We start from the raw sequence: 17,354 nt of genomic DNA on the forward strand, positions 1-17,354 counted from the left end.
GTGGTATTGCGAGCAAATGAAGCCTCCAGAAATTAACCCTTTTGTGAACCACTTGGCTGAAAAGTTTAATGCTTCATGAAGCTTCATTTCACCATCACTAAGAATACACTGTAAAACCTGACAAGTCACGGAAACTCAAACCGTTTGAGTAAACCTATTGCCTTAAAAACCCAACATGTATGATTATAACTGCTGAAATTTTAGACGGATCCGATGCTGTATAAATATATCTTTGGGATCATCAATGAGTCTCATCACTGGACTCTGTCGGTAATATTTTAGACTTATAAAATCCATTGGGGCTAGTCTTAGTAATTTGGTGACTTTATATATTATGTATACAGTTTAAATCAAAATCGTTGCCTATAATAGACTACCTAAAACATTAAATATGTGTGAGCAGTTGGGACTTTTTTGTGTCTTTTGTTAAAATCATTTGTAATATTACAATTATTAAGGTTATTGTGATCCCAAAGGAAAAGCGGGCCCTGTATTTGGATCGCCTATAGGGGAGAGCCACGCTGACCTTGAAAGATGCCAGGAAGTGACAAGGTAATCAAACCTTTTAGTCCTATGATGGGTCAAATGATCAATGAACATTGGATGGAAAAAAAAGTGCTGTTCTGAGGTTTTTTATTCATTACAGGTCATTCATGCGTGAAAAGGGGATCCATGTGTCCAGATGGGCATGTGACACACTGCCACACCCACACCAGCATTTGTCCTAAAAGTAAGTATTAGGGTTTTGCCCAAGATAACTAATTAAAAAGACAGTATTGATACATTTTTAAATGTCCCTAATGAATAGCATTAAAAAACCCTGTGTATCAGTTGCAGTCTTTGATAGCATCAAACAGCTGTTTGCCTTTATTAGAACTATATTATCAATCATTATATATATATATATATATATATATATATATATATATATATATATATATATATATTAGTTTGCTGAATGTATCCTGAACAGTAAGCCTATTGTGTTTTCAACGAGCACAACAGGTGTGAATGGATCGGACATAGCCACTTGCCTCCAGTAATATTCAGAAGAATTCCAGAGTCTATTTTAAGTAATTGTTAGGTTTGGGCTTGTGCCATATTATAATATTGCCTCTTCTCCTCTGACATTGTCATAGATGATCTAAAAGATTTGTGTTTTCTCTGGGGGTAGTAAGAAAGTCCTGATGATGACACTGACTGGGTGGGTACACTTAGTTTAACTTTATTTTTATGTTATAATTTTGGACGTTTATTTATTATTTTAAAAAATATTGTAAAATTGTATCTCTCTATTTTTAAAAAAAATGTATTTATTTTTAACAATTGATAAAGACAACTGTGAAGCATACTAATATTCACTTTTTCCTTCTGTTAAGATTGTATGTGATGAGTGTCCTCGATGGTACCACTGGTGACTTCCATTTCTGTGTTTGCACAGTCACAGTTGTGCCCAGCTTGCAAAAAATACATTTATTTTCAAGTGTTGAAGTTTTATTTATTTGTTTTATTTATTGTATATTTCTGTAAACCTATTAGAGGTATTGTTCTCCAAGTTACTGTATGTGTGTCTGACCAGCTTATCGGACATACTACAAAAGAGATTTCATTGGATTTCAATGACCAATGAAATCGAGCCAGAGACGTGAGTCATAGCTGCGGGGTGGGGTTTTCGCGTAGGGGGCGTGGTTTGCGCCTAACTGTTTTGGGGGAAAAAATAAATAAATAAAAAATCACGCCGGCACAACACCCTTCGCTTAGTGAGGGATTTAGTTGCTTGCTTTCGTTTGGAATGTCCCTACAAATTATGTCCTCTTCCCGAAGTGCCCTTCAAGGGCGCACAAAAAGCCGTTTGGAATTTGAACTACTTAAAAGGTGATAAAAGAAAAGATAGGTCATCACTTGAAATGATGGTTAACGGGAAGCTGACTAACAATCCAGCTGATGTAGCCGAAGCACTTAATCATTACTTTGTTGAGTCGGTAGTCACAATTGCACAACGTTTTTCCCCTAAGTACACAGAATTTTATCCAGTTAATACAGTGGAACAAGCCTTGATTCTAAGGGCAGTCTCTGAATCAGACGTCATAAGAACAATCACATCTCTTAAACCATCCAGAGCTAAGGATAAATTTGGTATGGATGTGGTAATGCTTAAAGAGCTTAGTAAGTCATTAGTTAATCCTATTACTAATATTATCAATCTTTCAGTTTCTGAAAAGTCAAGTCTCTATTGGATAAAGGAGGGGTCGTCGGGGCTGTGTTTCTTGACCTCAGGAAGGCCTTTGACACTGTAAACCACAAAATTCTTATTTCTAAATTATTTAGTTTTAACTTCTCTCCACATACTTTGAGATGGATTGAATCATATTTGTCAGGTCGCACACAGTATGTTAGTATACAGAATTATAAGTCAGCTCCCCTAAGTATATCCACTGGTGTTCCACAAGGATCTATTCTGGGACCTTTACTTTTTACATTGTACATCAATGATCTTCCATCTGTCTGTCCTAACACTAACATTCAAATGTATGCAGATGATACTGTAATTTATATACACGGAAGTAGTGCGTCACAAGTTGCAAATGAGCTTACAGAATCCCTGAATCATGTTACAGCTTGGCTAGAACAATGCTGCTTACAGTTAAACATCTCTAAAACAGTGTGTATGTTCGTTACCAAAACTAAAAGTTTAAGTGTAGTGCCAGATGTATTTGTATCAGGGGAAAGATTACAAGTTGTATCTGAATATAAGTACCTTGGTGTTCTGATTGATTCCAAACTTTCATTTAAGGCGCAGGTTAAAAAGGTCTGTGACCGGGTCAGATTTAGTTTATCAAATTTTAGATTTATTCGTGATTATATGTCGTCTGAGGCTGCTTTGATGTATATGCATTCCATGATTATTTCTCATATTACTTACTGTTTAACTACTTGGTCGCAAGCTAGCATTACTACTCTGAAACCATTAGTCTTTGTATAAACAATCACTAAAAACTCTTGATAAGAAATCAGTTCAGTTTCATCATTGTTCAATACTAAAAAAATACAATTTGTTAAGCTGGGATAACTTGATCAAATATGTACATATCTGTCTGCTATTTAAGACTATGCATAGCCTGACTTCACCACTAAAACAGTTTGTGAATATTAGAACAACTGCTCACCGATCTAAAACTGCAAGGGAATGGAACTCCATCCCATTAACAATTAGAAGTTTACATACTTTTGGTTCTTTTCAGTTTCATCTTAAAAAATGGTTACTGACAACTCAGCACTGTCAACATTAGTATTGTATTCGTGACAATAGACTTCCTTGCGCTAATTGCTCTTGGCTATGTTGCCTTCTCCTGTTGCCATCTCTCTCTCTCTCTCTCTCTAATTTACTTATGTTTTGTATTTTTGTAGTGATTTTGTTTGTGTGAATTTTAATTTTTTTTTTTCTACAGATGTAAAATAGCCTTTTGGGCTAATTCTGGCACATTTACATTTATGTTTATTAATGTGCATTGCCCCTGTAAATAAATAAATAAATAAATTTGCCCAATAATACTCTTTGGTTCGGTTGTTGCGTAACGTTAGCTGTATTCGGACCTCAGTAAATATCAGGATATTTGATACATAACTAAGCTTTCCAGCCATGGTCACATCTGACGAGACCGCGAGTTTTGCTCTGCTCTGTGTTTTTCTTCTCTGTGAGCCCTCACCTCAGACAGGTAACAGTTAACGTTAAACGATCACATTTTGCACAGAGAAAGTGAAAGTAAAAGACTCTACTACGGCTTTGTCACGACAGAATTTAAATTTGGTTACGAATGTATGCTTACATCGTACATTTAAAAGTGTATCTATATACTCATGTAGATAACTATATAAGAGTTTTGTCAACTTAAAAGCAATTGTTCATGAACTTGATGTCCTAAACCTCGATCATCATGGCATCGCAGGGGCCTATATTTACCAACACCTTTATTATTGATCATAAGATCGAGACCGGGGGTCTGTCCCTTACCAAAAAGTAGTATACTTCGAAGTTTATTTTATTAAGTATACTTAAGTAAAGTTCAAGTATATTTTAAAGTATACTTTATGTAGTAAGTATACAAATATCAGTGTACTAGTAGTATACTTGTAAGTGTACTATTTCAATACTCCTTGGGACTAAATTGGCCCACTTTCTAGTATATAAAATTATACTTTTAAGTATAAAGTATAACAGTAGTAAACTTTGAGTTCACATCAATGTTTTTAGCTTGTACTGCAACTATACTAAAAGTGAACTTATAGGTATACTGATAGTTTACTAATCAAATACTTGTAGCATTTTTAGTACACTTTGAAGTATAGTCTCAGTAAACTACTAGTTTAGTAGTCTTATACTTAAAGTATGATGTAAACTTAAGTATACTACTATATCCCTATTTAGGTATTAATTTGTATATATTTTGTTATATGAATATCTGAACAGGTTTTCCAAAGAAAGAACAGAGTATATGCTTGTAAACAAAAACATTTTATTCTAGCTTCTTGCATTCTTTTCTTAAACACTTGAATGTAGGTAAGTTTCATAAATAAAAAAAGAAAAAAAAAGAAATAAACATTTTGAAGTCGATCAACACCCCAAAGCTTGACAGTCATTATTACCTCTTCATTGGTGACATTTTATTCCATAACAGTACACAATTTTGATGCTGTTTTATGTCTGATGATCTTGTTAGATTACACATGGAAGCATCTGTTATTTCTTTTTCTTCTTCTTCACTTGAGTTTTTTTTTGGAAATTCTGTACAGAAGATGTGTACTAGCGCCCCTACCATATAACAATGACAAGACGGATTCTAGGAGCACAAGTATAGCTCAAATATATTTAGAAGTACATAACAGTAAAGTAGTACATAAAAAGTAAACCTAAACTAAAAAATAAGAAAGTATAGTTTTAAAGTAGTATACTAATAGCACACTTGAATAAACGTATTTTTCGTAAGGGGTACCATGATGGTAGATGAACAAATTCAGAGTTATAGGATTAGTTTTGAGTTGACAAAACCAAACCACTCAAATCTGGCTTTATTTGTACCATGATGCTGATCACCAGCTTTCTTTGATCCTGAGTTATTTTTTTTTTTTTTTTTTTATGTTTTATTGATTCAATGCCACAAGAACAAGAGGTATTACTTAGAGGATTTCTAAGAGGTTAATTTGATCATATTCACATGATCAAATTAACATTAGCTGCCAGAGAGAGAGAAAAGTGAAATTTATGTGATTTTCTTCCTTTATTTTATTTATTTATTTTTCTGAGCTTTCAGAGCATTACATGTTTTCAATGCTTTTTTGTTTGTTCCAAGAGATTTACATATAATTTAAAGTCATTTATAAAATGTGCAAAATTTGGTTTACATTGAGCCCACTTCTTCTTTTGTTTATTTTGTTAGAAAATTCCATATACATATGTATAATATGTTGTTCTTTACAATTCAGTTTTTTTAAAAAGTACATCAAATATACACATTTCTATCAAACACTCCATATAGAACTCCAAATCCTTCCAAAATAATCTTGAGTAAATACAATGAAACAAAAAGATGCAAAATACTTTCTTTTTCTTGACCACAAAATGCACAGGTATACAAAATATGAAACTTAAATCTTTCCAAAACATGCTTAGCAGGATCAATTCTATGAAGTATTTTGTAAGACACTTTCTTAATTTTGTTAGTGATACAAAACTTATTTGGCAGTTTCCATGCTTTAACCCAAGAGATATTACCAAATAAAGAAGACCAAAAAAATCTGGCTGCCGGTAAGGACACAGAACAAAGAGCATTCCTTATAAACTTATTGCTACAGTGTTGTTTTAAACATCAACATTTTCAATGAAGTTACTCCAACGTCAATATTTACCCAAATTCAGCAATTATTAGCAATCTATCAGTAGTAGCTAGCAACTTTATGGAATTTATCTGTCCATTTGTGAGAAATACCCAATTTGTTTCCCAGCTTAGAGAACCACGACTTTCCACGGCGCCATCTTGGAGCTCTCCATCTTGATCCTGAGTTAAAGTAAATTATACTGTCAAGGCACAGAAAAGTATAAAAAACATTGTCAAAATAGTCCATCTACCATCAGTGGTTCAATCTGAATTTTATGAAGAGACGGGAATACCTTTTGTACGCAAAGAAAATAAAAATAACATTTATTCAACAATTAGTCTCCTCTGTGTCAGCGTAGCACCATTTTGGAGAGCATCCGATGGACGCAAAGTATTCTCAAAAAGTATTCTTGTCGCTTCATAAAATTCAGATTTTTCATAAAACAAGTTTACCAAACAAGCCAGGCTTATTTCAGTTATTCTGACTTATTTTGAATCAAATCAACTGACAATAAGTCTGACTAACTGAAATAAACCGGTATTATTTGGTAAACTTGTTTTATGAAACAGGTCCCAGGGGCCCGTTCTTCGTACGTCACTAACTCAGTTAGCTGGTTTTGATTGTTGACAATTTCACCTGATCTTGGATCATTTGGTTCTTCGAAGCTCATCCCGGACTTGCTGTCATAGCAACAGGTCCATAAACTTAAACCTGCTTGGGAGCAGTTTATTCCATGTAAACAGGATTAGATCGCTTCTTTTTAAGGAGAATTGATACTTAATATCTGCCCCAGCCACCGCTACTTTATTACAAGGCTACCCCACTGGTCCAGGGACAATGATTTAAAATAATAATTTGAAAATTTATTTGAAAATAATATAATGTGTAGTCTATAATACTATAGACAGCCAGTTTTACTCATAGAAAGATTTATTCATGATAAAATAATTACTTTGTATAATTGTATTGGAGTCTTACATACTATAGTTAATCTGTGTCGTGTATTAATTTGAGTGGTGACAGATATTATGGGAGGGGCGTGATAGAGATCAAGTTATCTGTATCTCCTGCACTCTAAGAAATTAATTAATTAATTAATCAATGCTGTCACGTAAAAAATCTGTTTCAAAGATAAAATTAAATACATTATGCAATTACAATGTTGTAATTAGAAATTCAAAGCCTGTACAAATACTAGAAATTGTGAATATACATAGTGAACATTTCATTTATCTATTGTTTTTAATTTATTTGTAATTTTTTTTTTTTTTTTACGATTCCCAATTATGACATTTATGTAGTTTGGGCTGTTTCCTTATAACAGTCCAGAAGTTTGTCAAGTTTCTCATCTGGGGGCTGTTTCATAAAAGACGCTAAGAAAAGCATCCCCGCTAAAGTCCAAAACCTGACTTGACCTAACAAATCAATCGGGACTAAAGCGGTTTCATAAACGACAATTCAAGTTCACGCAATCTCACTATTTCGATGCAGGTTTAATGAGTCAGGATAAAGCAGTTTATTCAAAAGCAGCCCTTAATGTCTATCATGGATCAAATCGATCCACCATGGCAGAGACCCCCTCATGAGTGTAAAGCGCTTTGGGTGTAGCAATACACAATAAATCGCTATATAAATGCCTTATTCATGGCAAACAGCAAATATTTGTGCTGTTTAATGCATTTGGGACATTGTGTTTTCCTCAGTGCATAACTGACACGTCACAGGTATATCTTTCACCTGTAAATGTTAGAAAGTCATGCAAATATATCCATATGCTTTTTTTCTCAGGTACAGGTTCTTTTCATTGTCACTAAAGTGAAATAACTGAACCGGAGCCTGAGAAAAATGTTAATTTTAGAAGAAAATTTCAGATGGCACTTCATAAATTAAATAAAAATACTTAAAATAACTAATAATGAATCCTTATAGTCAATTATTTATTTACAATTTTCATCGGAGATGTCTTGCTTGGTCGATATCTTACAATATTAAATACAGGAGAGAATACCAGAACGGTACTGTCCAACCGCGAGCGCAACACACAGAATTGGAGAATATTATTTTTATGTTTGTTCAAAAATCATATTCGGACGCAACATTCATCTAGTTCATTTTAATCGTGTAAGGCAGTGCTTTGTTCAATTTGCACTGAGAGTGGTTTCCTATGGTGCGAGAAAGTCAGAGTTGTGAGATAGAAAGTCGCAATTACCTTGTTTTATTTTCTATTCAGTGGCGGAAACGGGTTTCCATAAGCCTGGTTTATTTGGTAAACTTGTTTTATGAAACAGACCCCGGGTGTCTTTTTTAATGATATGATGTCGTTACGTTGATGTTTTGCCGCCAGCCAATCACTGCATTGCGGATCGTGGTTTCGAGGATCGATACAGCTGCCCTTTTCGAGGAACACGAGAACGCACAGTAATTTTAGACTACTTTGGATTTGTTTATGGAGCGAATTTTGTGCCAATATTCCTCAGTGTTTTGCAAATAAACACAATCTGCTTTGCAGAGAAAATGCAAAGAAAAATTCGACTTTCAAACAAATGCAAAGTGATTTGCAAATACAAAACTCAATTTGAGAGGTATGGACAAATATATGCATTGTGTGTTACTGATCCATTCTCCGTACCTCTTATCCTCTGTTGGATCGTGGGATATAGAATATACATATTGATACAATCGTTCAACATTCAAAACAATGCAGGGGTATAACAATATATCGTCATACTAAAATGCAAATGTATAGTCACCTGTTCCGCACTCATATTGGTCTGGAAAGGTAAAGAGGTGTTTCGGGTCTCGGGAGACTAGCGTAAATTGACCGACAGTGCCATCTGACAGATTTATGGGTTCAAATAACACTGACATTTTTAACAGAGCTTGGAACACAAAGTTGTCTATTTACATGTTACTGCAGCATTGTAGTCACAACACAATATCCAATCAGAGGTGTTTAAGTTAAACTAACCTCAGAAACTGCTCATGACTAATAACTGTGTGCGTGGAAGAATGAGGTTAAGATTATGAGAAGGTAGTCATGTCAAGTATTAATAAAGCTATTTTTCCCCTCCAATACTTGATAGTTTGAAAGTGATATTAAACAGTTGTATTCCCTGAGAGCATGTGCCAGGACCGCTCTGGGAAGTTTAAAGCTTCTTCGCCCCTGATAAATCTGCATCCCTGGACAGTTAGATGCTTTAGTCTTAAGTGCTTGTCAGAATGAACATTGTGCAAATATAGAGATAAAATTTTATTCAAAAGTTAGACGACACCAACAGGAGGATTCACACATTCCCATTGCCAGTGGTTCACCTGGGCCTTGTTCAGGGAGACTACAAGAAAATGGACAAATCACATCAGCTGGCAGACAATAGAGATAAGTCACTAGATCATGAACATCTGAGTGAATTAATATACACAAATTCTGAGCACACACACACACACACCTTTCCATCGAAGCAGGTCTCTGTGCAAGGTGAGCCAGAGGGCAAGCACACTTCAGTAGAGCACATGAAGTAAATCTGTTCGCAGGGAGAAACACGTGAACCACCGGCTTGTCTTTCCAAATCATGCTTCTGATCATGTGTGTGTAGTTACCTCCTCATTCAGGTATTTTCTGGTGGACAAATCCATGAACTGAAAGGCTTTGATCTCAAAGCGCCGCTGGTGCCGATTCTGAGGAAGATGTTTCATATAAAGGATGGAGGTGGTGCCAGAGTCTAGAGGATTAGGGCATCTGCAGAATAAGTGCAATACAAGAATCAGTGCCGAATAAAAAGACGTCCGAGAAGAACAAAACTTCTAACTAACTTTCCGGTTTAATACTATATACACAATACAGATCAGTCAAAGCAGCTTTAAAGCACTATATAAATAAAGGTGGCATATCAACTTTATGAATTAACTGAACTGAAAGTAAAGGCTTTGAAGTACAACAGGTAACCATGGAAACTGAAATGTTAATGAGCTTAAAATATAAAAAAAATGCATACAAATCAAATATGCCACGTCTCTTACCCATCAAACAGCAGAATCAGGGCGCTCTTAGCGGAGCGTGGATAGGCCACACAGTAGTGAACTATGAGAGTCGCTGCAGGTTTTGGAGACTTCAGACGCAACTCCAGATACACAGGCTTCCCCAAAAGAACATTTAGGGGCTGATGACACCGTGGGTAAAACTCGGTGAAAGTTTCATCTGCAAAAACAAAAAGGGGTCAATTAAGCATCTCAAATAGTGATGGTTATGACAGTATGGCATATTATATCATTACTCTGATTAACCAGAGAGACCTGGGCCCGTATTCACAAAATATCTTAAGGCTAAAAGTAGTTCATAATTCTATTTAGAAGAAAATCTTAAATAATGGGTGTCAGTCCTAAATCTAGGACTCCTAAATTTTTACTCTAAGAGTACTTCACAAAGCGTTTTAGCAATAAAACTACAGGTGCTGGTCATATAATTAGAATATCATCAAAAAGTTGATTTATTTCACTAATTCCATTCAAAAAGTGAAACTTGTATATTATATTCATTCATTACACACAGACTGATATATTTCAAATGTTTATTTCTTTTAATTTTGATGATTAGAGCTTCCAGCTCATGAAAGTCAAAAATCAGTATCTCAAAATATTAGAATATTTACATTTGAGTTTGAATAAATGACCATCCCTACAGTATAAATTCTGGGTATCTCTTGTTCTTTGCCAAGTCAGCAGTCTTCCCCATTATTGTGGTTTCAATGATCCAGAAGACGAACACTGACACCCTCCACAAAGAGGGTAAGTCACAGAAGGTCATTACTGAAAGGTGTGGCTGTTTACAGAGTGCTGTATCAAAGCATATTAAATGCAAAGTTGACTGGAAGGAAGAATTTGGGTAGGAAAAGGTGCACAAGCAACAGGGATGACTGCAAGCTTGAGAATACAGTCAAGCAAAGCCGATTCAAACACTTGTGAGAGCTTCACAAGGAGTGGACTGAAGCTGGAGTCAGTGCATCATGAGTCACCACGCTCAGACGTCTTCAGGAAAAGGGCTACCAAGCCACTTCTGAACCAGAGACAACGTCAGAAGCATCTTACCTGGGCTGTGGAGAAAAAGAACTGGACTGTTGCTCAGTGGTCCAAAGTCCTCTTTTCAGATGAAAGTAAATTTTACATTTCCTCGAGACTCTGGGACCTTGATTTTTCTAATGAAGAGTGGAGAGGCACAGAATCCATGTTGTTTGAAGTCCAGTGTGAAGTTGCCACAGTCAGTGATGATTTGGGCTGCCATGTCATCTGCTGGTGTTGGTCCACTGTGTTTTCTGATGTCCACAGTCAACGCAGCCATTTACCAGGAAATGTTAGAGCACTTCATGCTTCCTTCTGTTGACAAGCTTTATGGAGATGCTGATTTCATTTTCCAGCAGGACTTGGCACCTGCCCACACTGCCAAAGGTACCAAAAGCTGGTTCAATGACCATAGTGTTACTGTGCTTGATTGGCCAGCAAACTCGCCTGACCTGATCGTATTGTCAAGAGGAAGATGAGAGACACCAGACCCAACAATGCAGATGAGCTGAAGGCCACTATCAGAGCAACCTGGGCTCTCATAACACCTGAGCAGTGCCACAGACTGATCGACTCCATGCCACGCCGCATTGCTGCAGTAATTCAGGCAAAAGGAGCCCCAACTAAGTATTGAGTGCTGTACATGCTCATACTTTTCATTTTCATACTTTTCAGTTGCCCAAGATTTCTAAAAATCCTTTCTTTGTATTGGTCTGGAGTAATATTCTAATATTTTGAGATACTGATTTTTGACTTTCATGAGCTGTAAGCTCTAATCATCAAAATTAAAAGTGAAATAAATCAACTTTTTGATGATATTCTAATTATATGACCAGCACCTGTACACCGTTTAAAAAAAAATAAATTTTGAAAGCTTTAAGGCAACCAGTTTTAGCAGATTTTTGAGTTCTCAACTTCTTGTATTCAGTTTATGCAACAAAAAGTTGAGAACTCAAGTTTAAGGCAACCAGCTTCTGCAGATTTAAGTTCTCAACTGTTTTTAAAAAAAAAAGTGTAGCTCCTAAATCTGTGAAACGTTTGGAGCAGTGAAGAGGAGTCCCAAGTCACTAAGACCAAACTATACTAAAATAGCTGTTGTTGGCAATCTGCCTCGGAACAGAAATGTTTGAAAATAATGAGCTTTTAAAAGGGTATCAACTTTGGTTTTGGAGGTTACCCCAGCTCCAAATTTTCCTTTGATTATATCCTTGTTTTGTCCAAGCAGTTGGGCAAGAAGTAACCGCTGTTGCATCCAGTTTGGTTTTCTTTCACATTTGCATGTCTTACTATCAGCCATGATTATTCTACTCCGTTAATTAAAAGGCTGTTTATAGGCATATCCACTAATTGTTTTTGAGAAGTGTACAGGTAAGAGGCTGACAATTAGCTGAACATATACTTGTTTAATTAGTGACACTTAGCCTGCATTTAAAAATTTTTATTTGAATGTGGCAATTAACATTTTTGATATGATATCATGCTCTACAATATTTCCATGAATAAATCTCTGACAGAGACTATCAGCCAATCACTGTGTGCATAGTTAAGCATGCTGACATCATCCATAGCAACGAGGTCAGCCCCACCCCCTTTCTCTTAGTTCATGACTTCTCTCTATTCCTTAGTAAAAGCTTGTCTCAGCAGCTCTGTGAACAGGTTAAGAGAAAACTCTGCTAAACTTTTACTGCCGTTTAGGAGAACTCTTAGTGATAAGAAAATGTTTTGTGAATACGGGCCCAGCTTGACACGGCTATTGAAGTTCACCCATAGAAATTAAAAGCTGAACTCCAAACCGTCCTTCAGACAGCAGGAATGGAGGCAGACTGGGACTCATAACCATGTATCCTGCACTCGCAAGCACGGGTCCGCCAAACATGGGAGAGGCTGCAACCCTCCGGTAGCGGCACTCAACCATCAGTCTCAGGAGCACAACATAAAAGACAAAGGAGGAAATATAAGACATATCAGCATACAACAGCAGCCTGTAAGATTATGAACACTGTAATAAATTAAATAAAGCCAACTTTTGGAAAGTTCAACTAACAAATGTAAAGTAGTCTGAACATATAATTTTTAGTAGGAGATGTCAGTTTAATTTATGTGAACCGAACAAAAATACTAAACGTGTCGCTAGCAAAAGTTGTTTACCTTACTTAGATACTCAAGTATTTGTTCACAACACATCCAGATGTTCTCCCAACTTTCCAAATTGAGCCATCTGAACAAGCAATTTTACACAAGGATATTGTACAAGTTCCCAGCATGCATTGCAGCTCGAAAACATTGTTATTTATTAAAATATCATTGTTTTACATTTTACTGGGTTTATTTATGCTGCTGCTGTCACTGTCAGTTAGCTGTCATGTGGATCAGGAGTTCATATTTTTACTGATTTAACATTTTTTGATCCTCACTTAATACATTTGTCACTACAGCAGCATATTATGCTGCTGTAGTGACAAGAGGCAGATACTACCCATTTTATACAGCGCACTTTGAAAATAAAAATTAAATTAAAAGAAAGAGGATTAGCATTGCTAAATCTTTAGTTGAATCTTTTAAAAATTCAATAGACTGGTTTTATTCATTAGATGAAATTTTTTTTTTTTTTTTTTAAGTTGTTGGTTGCTTGAGTTAACTTAACTTGAGTGCGATAGGTTGCTTTATTTTTGAGTTAGGTCAAGTTTATTTTTTTTAAACTACAGCTTAGACTTGAAACCATGTACGGATTTCAAAAACAAAACAAGACCAGAAACATGCATTGAAGACACAGGCAAAAGGACAGGCTAGATCATTTTCAAAGAACACTTAAAAACCTGATTGGATTATCCCTGGAGATCACACCGTACTTCAGGTTGCGAACTCTGATGGTGGTCTGTACCTCAGCCAGGTAAATTATCGTCTCGCCAATAACCTGCAGAATTACAGCAGCTGTCCTCTTATTTCAATGAACCGAGTCAGTGTACAGTACAAGCGGACTCCCAAAATACTCACGAAAGAACGTGTTCCACACTCAGTGACAGAAAATTTGAAGACGGCGAAGTCTTTGTTGGAGATAACAGGCTTGCAACTAGGCTTTCCAGCAACAATCAGTCTCATGGGGTTCACAGAGACGTTTGTGAAATCATTATAAACAACAAAGACAAAGTTCTTATCAGCAGTGCATTCTGGGAAAAAAGAGGGTTGAGCCAAATTAAATGAAATTTGAAAACAAGACAAAAATCTAAGTTACGCAGTAAACTAGTGCCGTCAAATGATTAAATCCAAAATAAGTTTACATAATGTGCGAGTACTGTGTATTTATGTATATAAAAATGTCACACCTATATTTTGAAAATATTTACATTATTATTATTATTATTATTATTATTCACTTAAATACACAAACAATTTTTTGAATCCACGCATAAATACACAGTACACAAACATTATGGAAACAAAAACATTGCGATTAATCATTTGACAGCACTACAGTAAACCACATCACACCCAAGAAAATGTACACGGTTACTTCGATATGCTTTCTCAGACTTGACGGCAAACTTTTGAAGACAGATATTTACGTCATGAAAGTTATAACAGAAGCTGAAATGTGCTTGTTGCCTGAAAAAGCTCAGTGGTTCGCACAAAACAAATGCATACGTTTGAGATTCTGTTTACCCATTTAATGCATGCAAGAAAATAAAAATGCAAAACAGTAACAAGTATTTCTCAATTTGAAAATAAAAAGTGATGTTTTTTCCTCAAATGTAATCAATTAAAAGTACAAGTACTTGAGAGAATTTTGGGGGGATTTGTACTTTATTCAAGTATTCTACAGCCCCAAGAACATGTGCATTAAGTGCACCGACCTAAAAACTACAGGATTTGAGGTACTTATGATAACACTGTGAACTGACTTGCCTTAATTGAAATAAGTTTCTTGAATATGCAGTTTCAGAAGTAGATGAGGACATACCATCCATGGGATAATAGCAGACTGAGGTCATCTCATCAAAACAGCATCCTTTAGCCACGCACCTGTCTTCAGTTATAACCGAGGCACCACACAACACTCTCTGATCGGCAGAGATGCCGCAGCCTTAAAAGAAATCACCGCTTACTTTGAGAAAGACCAACACATCACGGCAATTTTGTAGCTTATTTTGGCTAATTTGTCTGAACTCATAGGGTCTCATTTCAATCTGTGTACAATCTGCTCCCTAAAAACCATACATTTTCATATGATTCACGTTCACCAATCGGGTTGAAAAAGCAGTTTTAGAGCAGCAGTGAGTGCGTTTGATGTTCACCTCCCGGTGTGCTGTCGTCGAACAGCAGAGGGCCCGGAGCCGGCAGGGGAGGCGATGCCTGGGACGGCTGTGTCGGGGGGAGTTTTTCACAAACTGGCACCTGATCTGACTGCACACTCAGCTGTTTTAGGGAAGCAGTGAGACGCTGGTTTGCATCACAAGACACTCTAGCGATATCCAACTGTCCCTCTTCATCTGGATAGAGGACTCTCAGAGTGTAATGGCCATCCTAAAAAGACAAAATCATAAAAAAAGCTGTGCACCTCTTTTTATTTGGACAAATGCTTGAAGGAGAGAGGTTAAAATAAGCAGGCTTGGGAAATCAAATGAAAAAAAGTCTCATTGCATTTTGACGAAACAAACATTTTTCTTTGGCATGCACCGATCTATTCTGCAACAGGACCATAATTAACTCATCCTTAATCCATTCTAAACCTATAAGTATATCTTCCCTTTTGATGGTCAGTTGAATCCAAACAACATTTGACTTGCGTCATAGACTTTTTGGACAGGTTTGAAAAGACATGAAGGGGAGTAAAGGACTGTTGCTTTAATAACTGACCTGATGTTAAATTTAGGAGCAGAAATCGATATCGTCAACTTGATTTCATAGAAACTATTGAACTGAGCTGGACGCTGAACAAATGATGAACTGACTTTAACTGAAATTGAGTGTTTATTGTTGTCCTTTTGCATTATTGCCAGCGTTGGGAAGATTACTTTGGAAATGTAACAGGTCACAGACTACAAGTAACCCCATTTAAAAGTTAATAACTGTACAATTACTTTATTAAATGTAACTGATTATGTTTCTACATTTCTAATGTTTTTAATTTTTAAAACACGTAAACCAGGCAGGGTGAACCTTACTTTGGGATCATTGTGAGGTTAAATAAAGATTTAAAACCATAACAAATAGTTTAATAACTATGACACCATTTTTTTAATCAAATCTTTGCATAGCTATGACACTGGCATCTAACAATACCCTGGAAAAAACAAGTTAATCTTAAAAAAATAAAGCAAATACATTAATCCAAATAGGAAATAAAACGGTTAGAGTAAGCATGTGTCCTAAACTCAGTTGGTGTCTCACATTTAAAAGCAGTCACTGCAATTGAATCATTTAAATCTCTATGTGTATATAAATAAAATTCAGATGTAACCCCCTTTGTAATCCTTAACATTTTTTCTCAGTAACTGTAATTAATTACGGTTACAATTAAAAAAAAAAAAAGTAAATTATGTAATTCCATTACCTGTAGTTACCCCCCAACACTGATTATTGAACACTATTTTCCTATTTAATACTGTAAAGCTGCTCTGACACGATCTGTGTTGTTAAAAGCGCTATATAAATAAAAGTGACTTGACTTGAAAAGTCTCCATAACTTCATTAATACCTCCAAGGTGACATGACAGCCCGAGTAGTCAACAACCAAAACATTATCTCCGTGGTCCTGAGTCAGAGAGTATCCACAGGCCCCTGGGGCCCCAAGCACAGATTCAATTACTTTAGCACCTGGAAATAATTACACGTATTTTGATGTCAGGAATTGAAATGATAGTTAAACATGCATGCATGAAAACAAACTGTTGAACATACTAGCACTTACCCAAAATCTTAACCTGACGGAGAGAGCCAGCTGGCAAAATCACTTTCATGGTATCATTGTTACAATAAACTGCCAGCTTTGAGTTCATCAGCGGTCCACTGTCTCGAGTAGCCACTTCTGAGTGATCAGCTTCACCATCAGAATAATCATCATCTATGACTGAGAAAGGGTCTAAAGTAGAGACCGGCTTTGAACTCTGTGACAGAACAAACTCAATGCAACACAAAACCAGAACTAATGTGTTCACGCCCTGCAGAGCCATGTGTGCATAAAACTCAGCAGAGCACGGATCGAGAATAAACAGCATCGCTGCAGGAACCGGATCATTAAAGTGTCTGAGGGAACTTCATTCATAACACCTGTCTCCAGCAGTTTGGCCATGATTACCTCACGATGAACATTAATTAGGTCACGTGACAAAAAGCCAGAGCCTTTGAAAAAACTATGAGAACTGTCCACAGTCACCTGTATGAAGAAGAAGAAGAAGAAGAAGAAGAAGAAATGAATTTGCAGAACTGTA

The 17,354-nt window shown here is 36.1% G+C and overlaps 1 protein-coding gene across 1 annotated transcript; it reads right to left on the minus strand.

The window, feature by feature from the left end:
- Positions 1-8,558: 8,558 nt before the first annotated feature.
- Positions 8,559-17,191, minus strand: LOC131525257 (zona pellucida sperm-binding protein 1-like). The gene is made up of 11 exons (XM_058752644.1): positions 16,835-17,191; positions 16,622-16,740; positions 15,219-15,447; positions 14,885-15,007; positions 13,921-14,093; positions 13,743-13,840; positions 12,691-12,845; positions 9,892-10,069; positions 9,472-9,610; positions 9,321-9,395; positions 8,559-9,206 (listed from the first exon to the last, which is right to left on the minus strand). Exons 1-11 carry the CDS (start codon positions 17,139-17,141, stop codon positions 9,198-9,200), a joined length of 1,605 nt encoding a protein of 534 aa, XP_058608627.1. The 5' UTR covers positions 17,142-17,191; the 3' UTR covers positions 8,559-9,197.
- Positions 17,192-17,354: the final 163 nt, after the last annotated feature.

Source organism: Onychostoma macrolepis, chromosome 19, assembly GCF_012432095.1.
Source record: "Onychostoma macrolepis isolate SWU-2019 chromosome 19, ASM1243209v1, whole genome shotgun sequence".
In the NCBI taxonomy this organism is placed as follows: domain Eukaryota; kingdom Metazoa; phylum Chordata; class Actinopteri; order Cypriniformes; family Cyprinidae; genus Onychostoma; species Onychostoma macrolepis.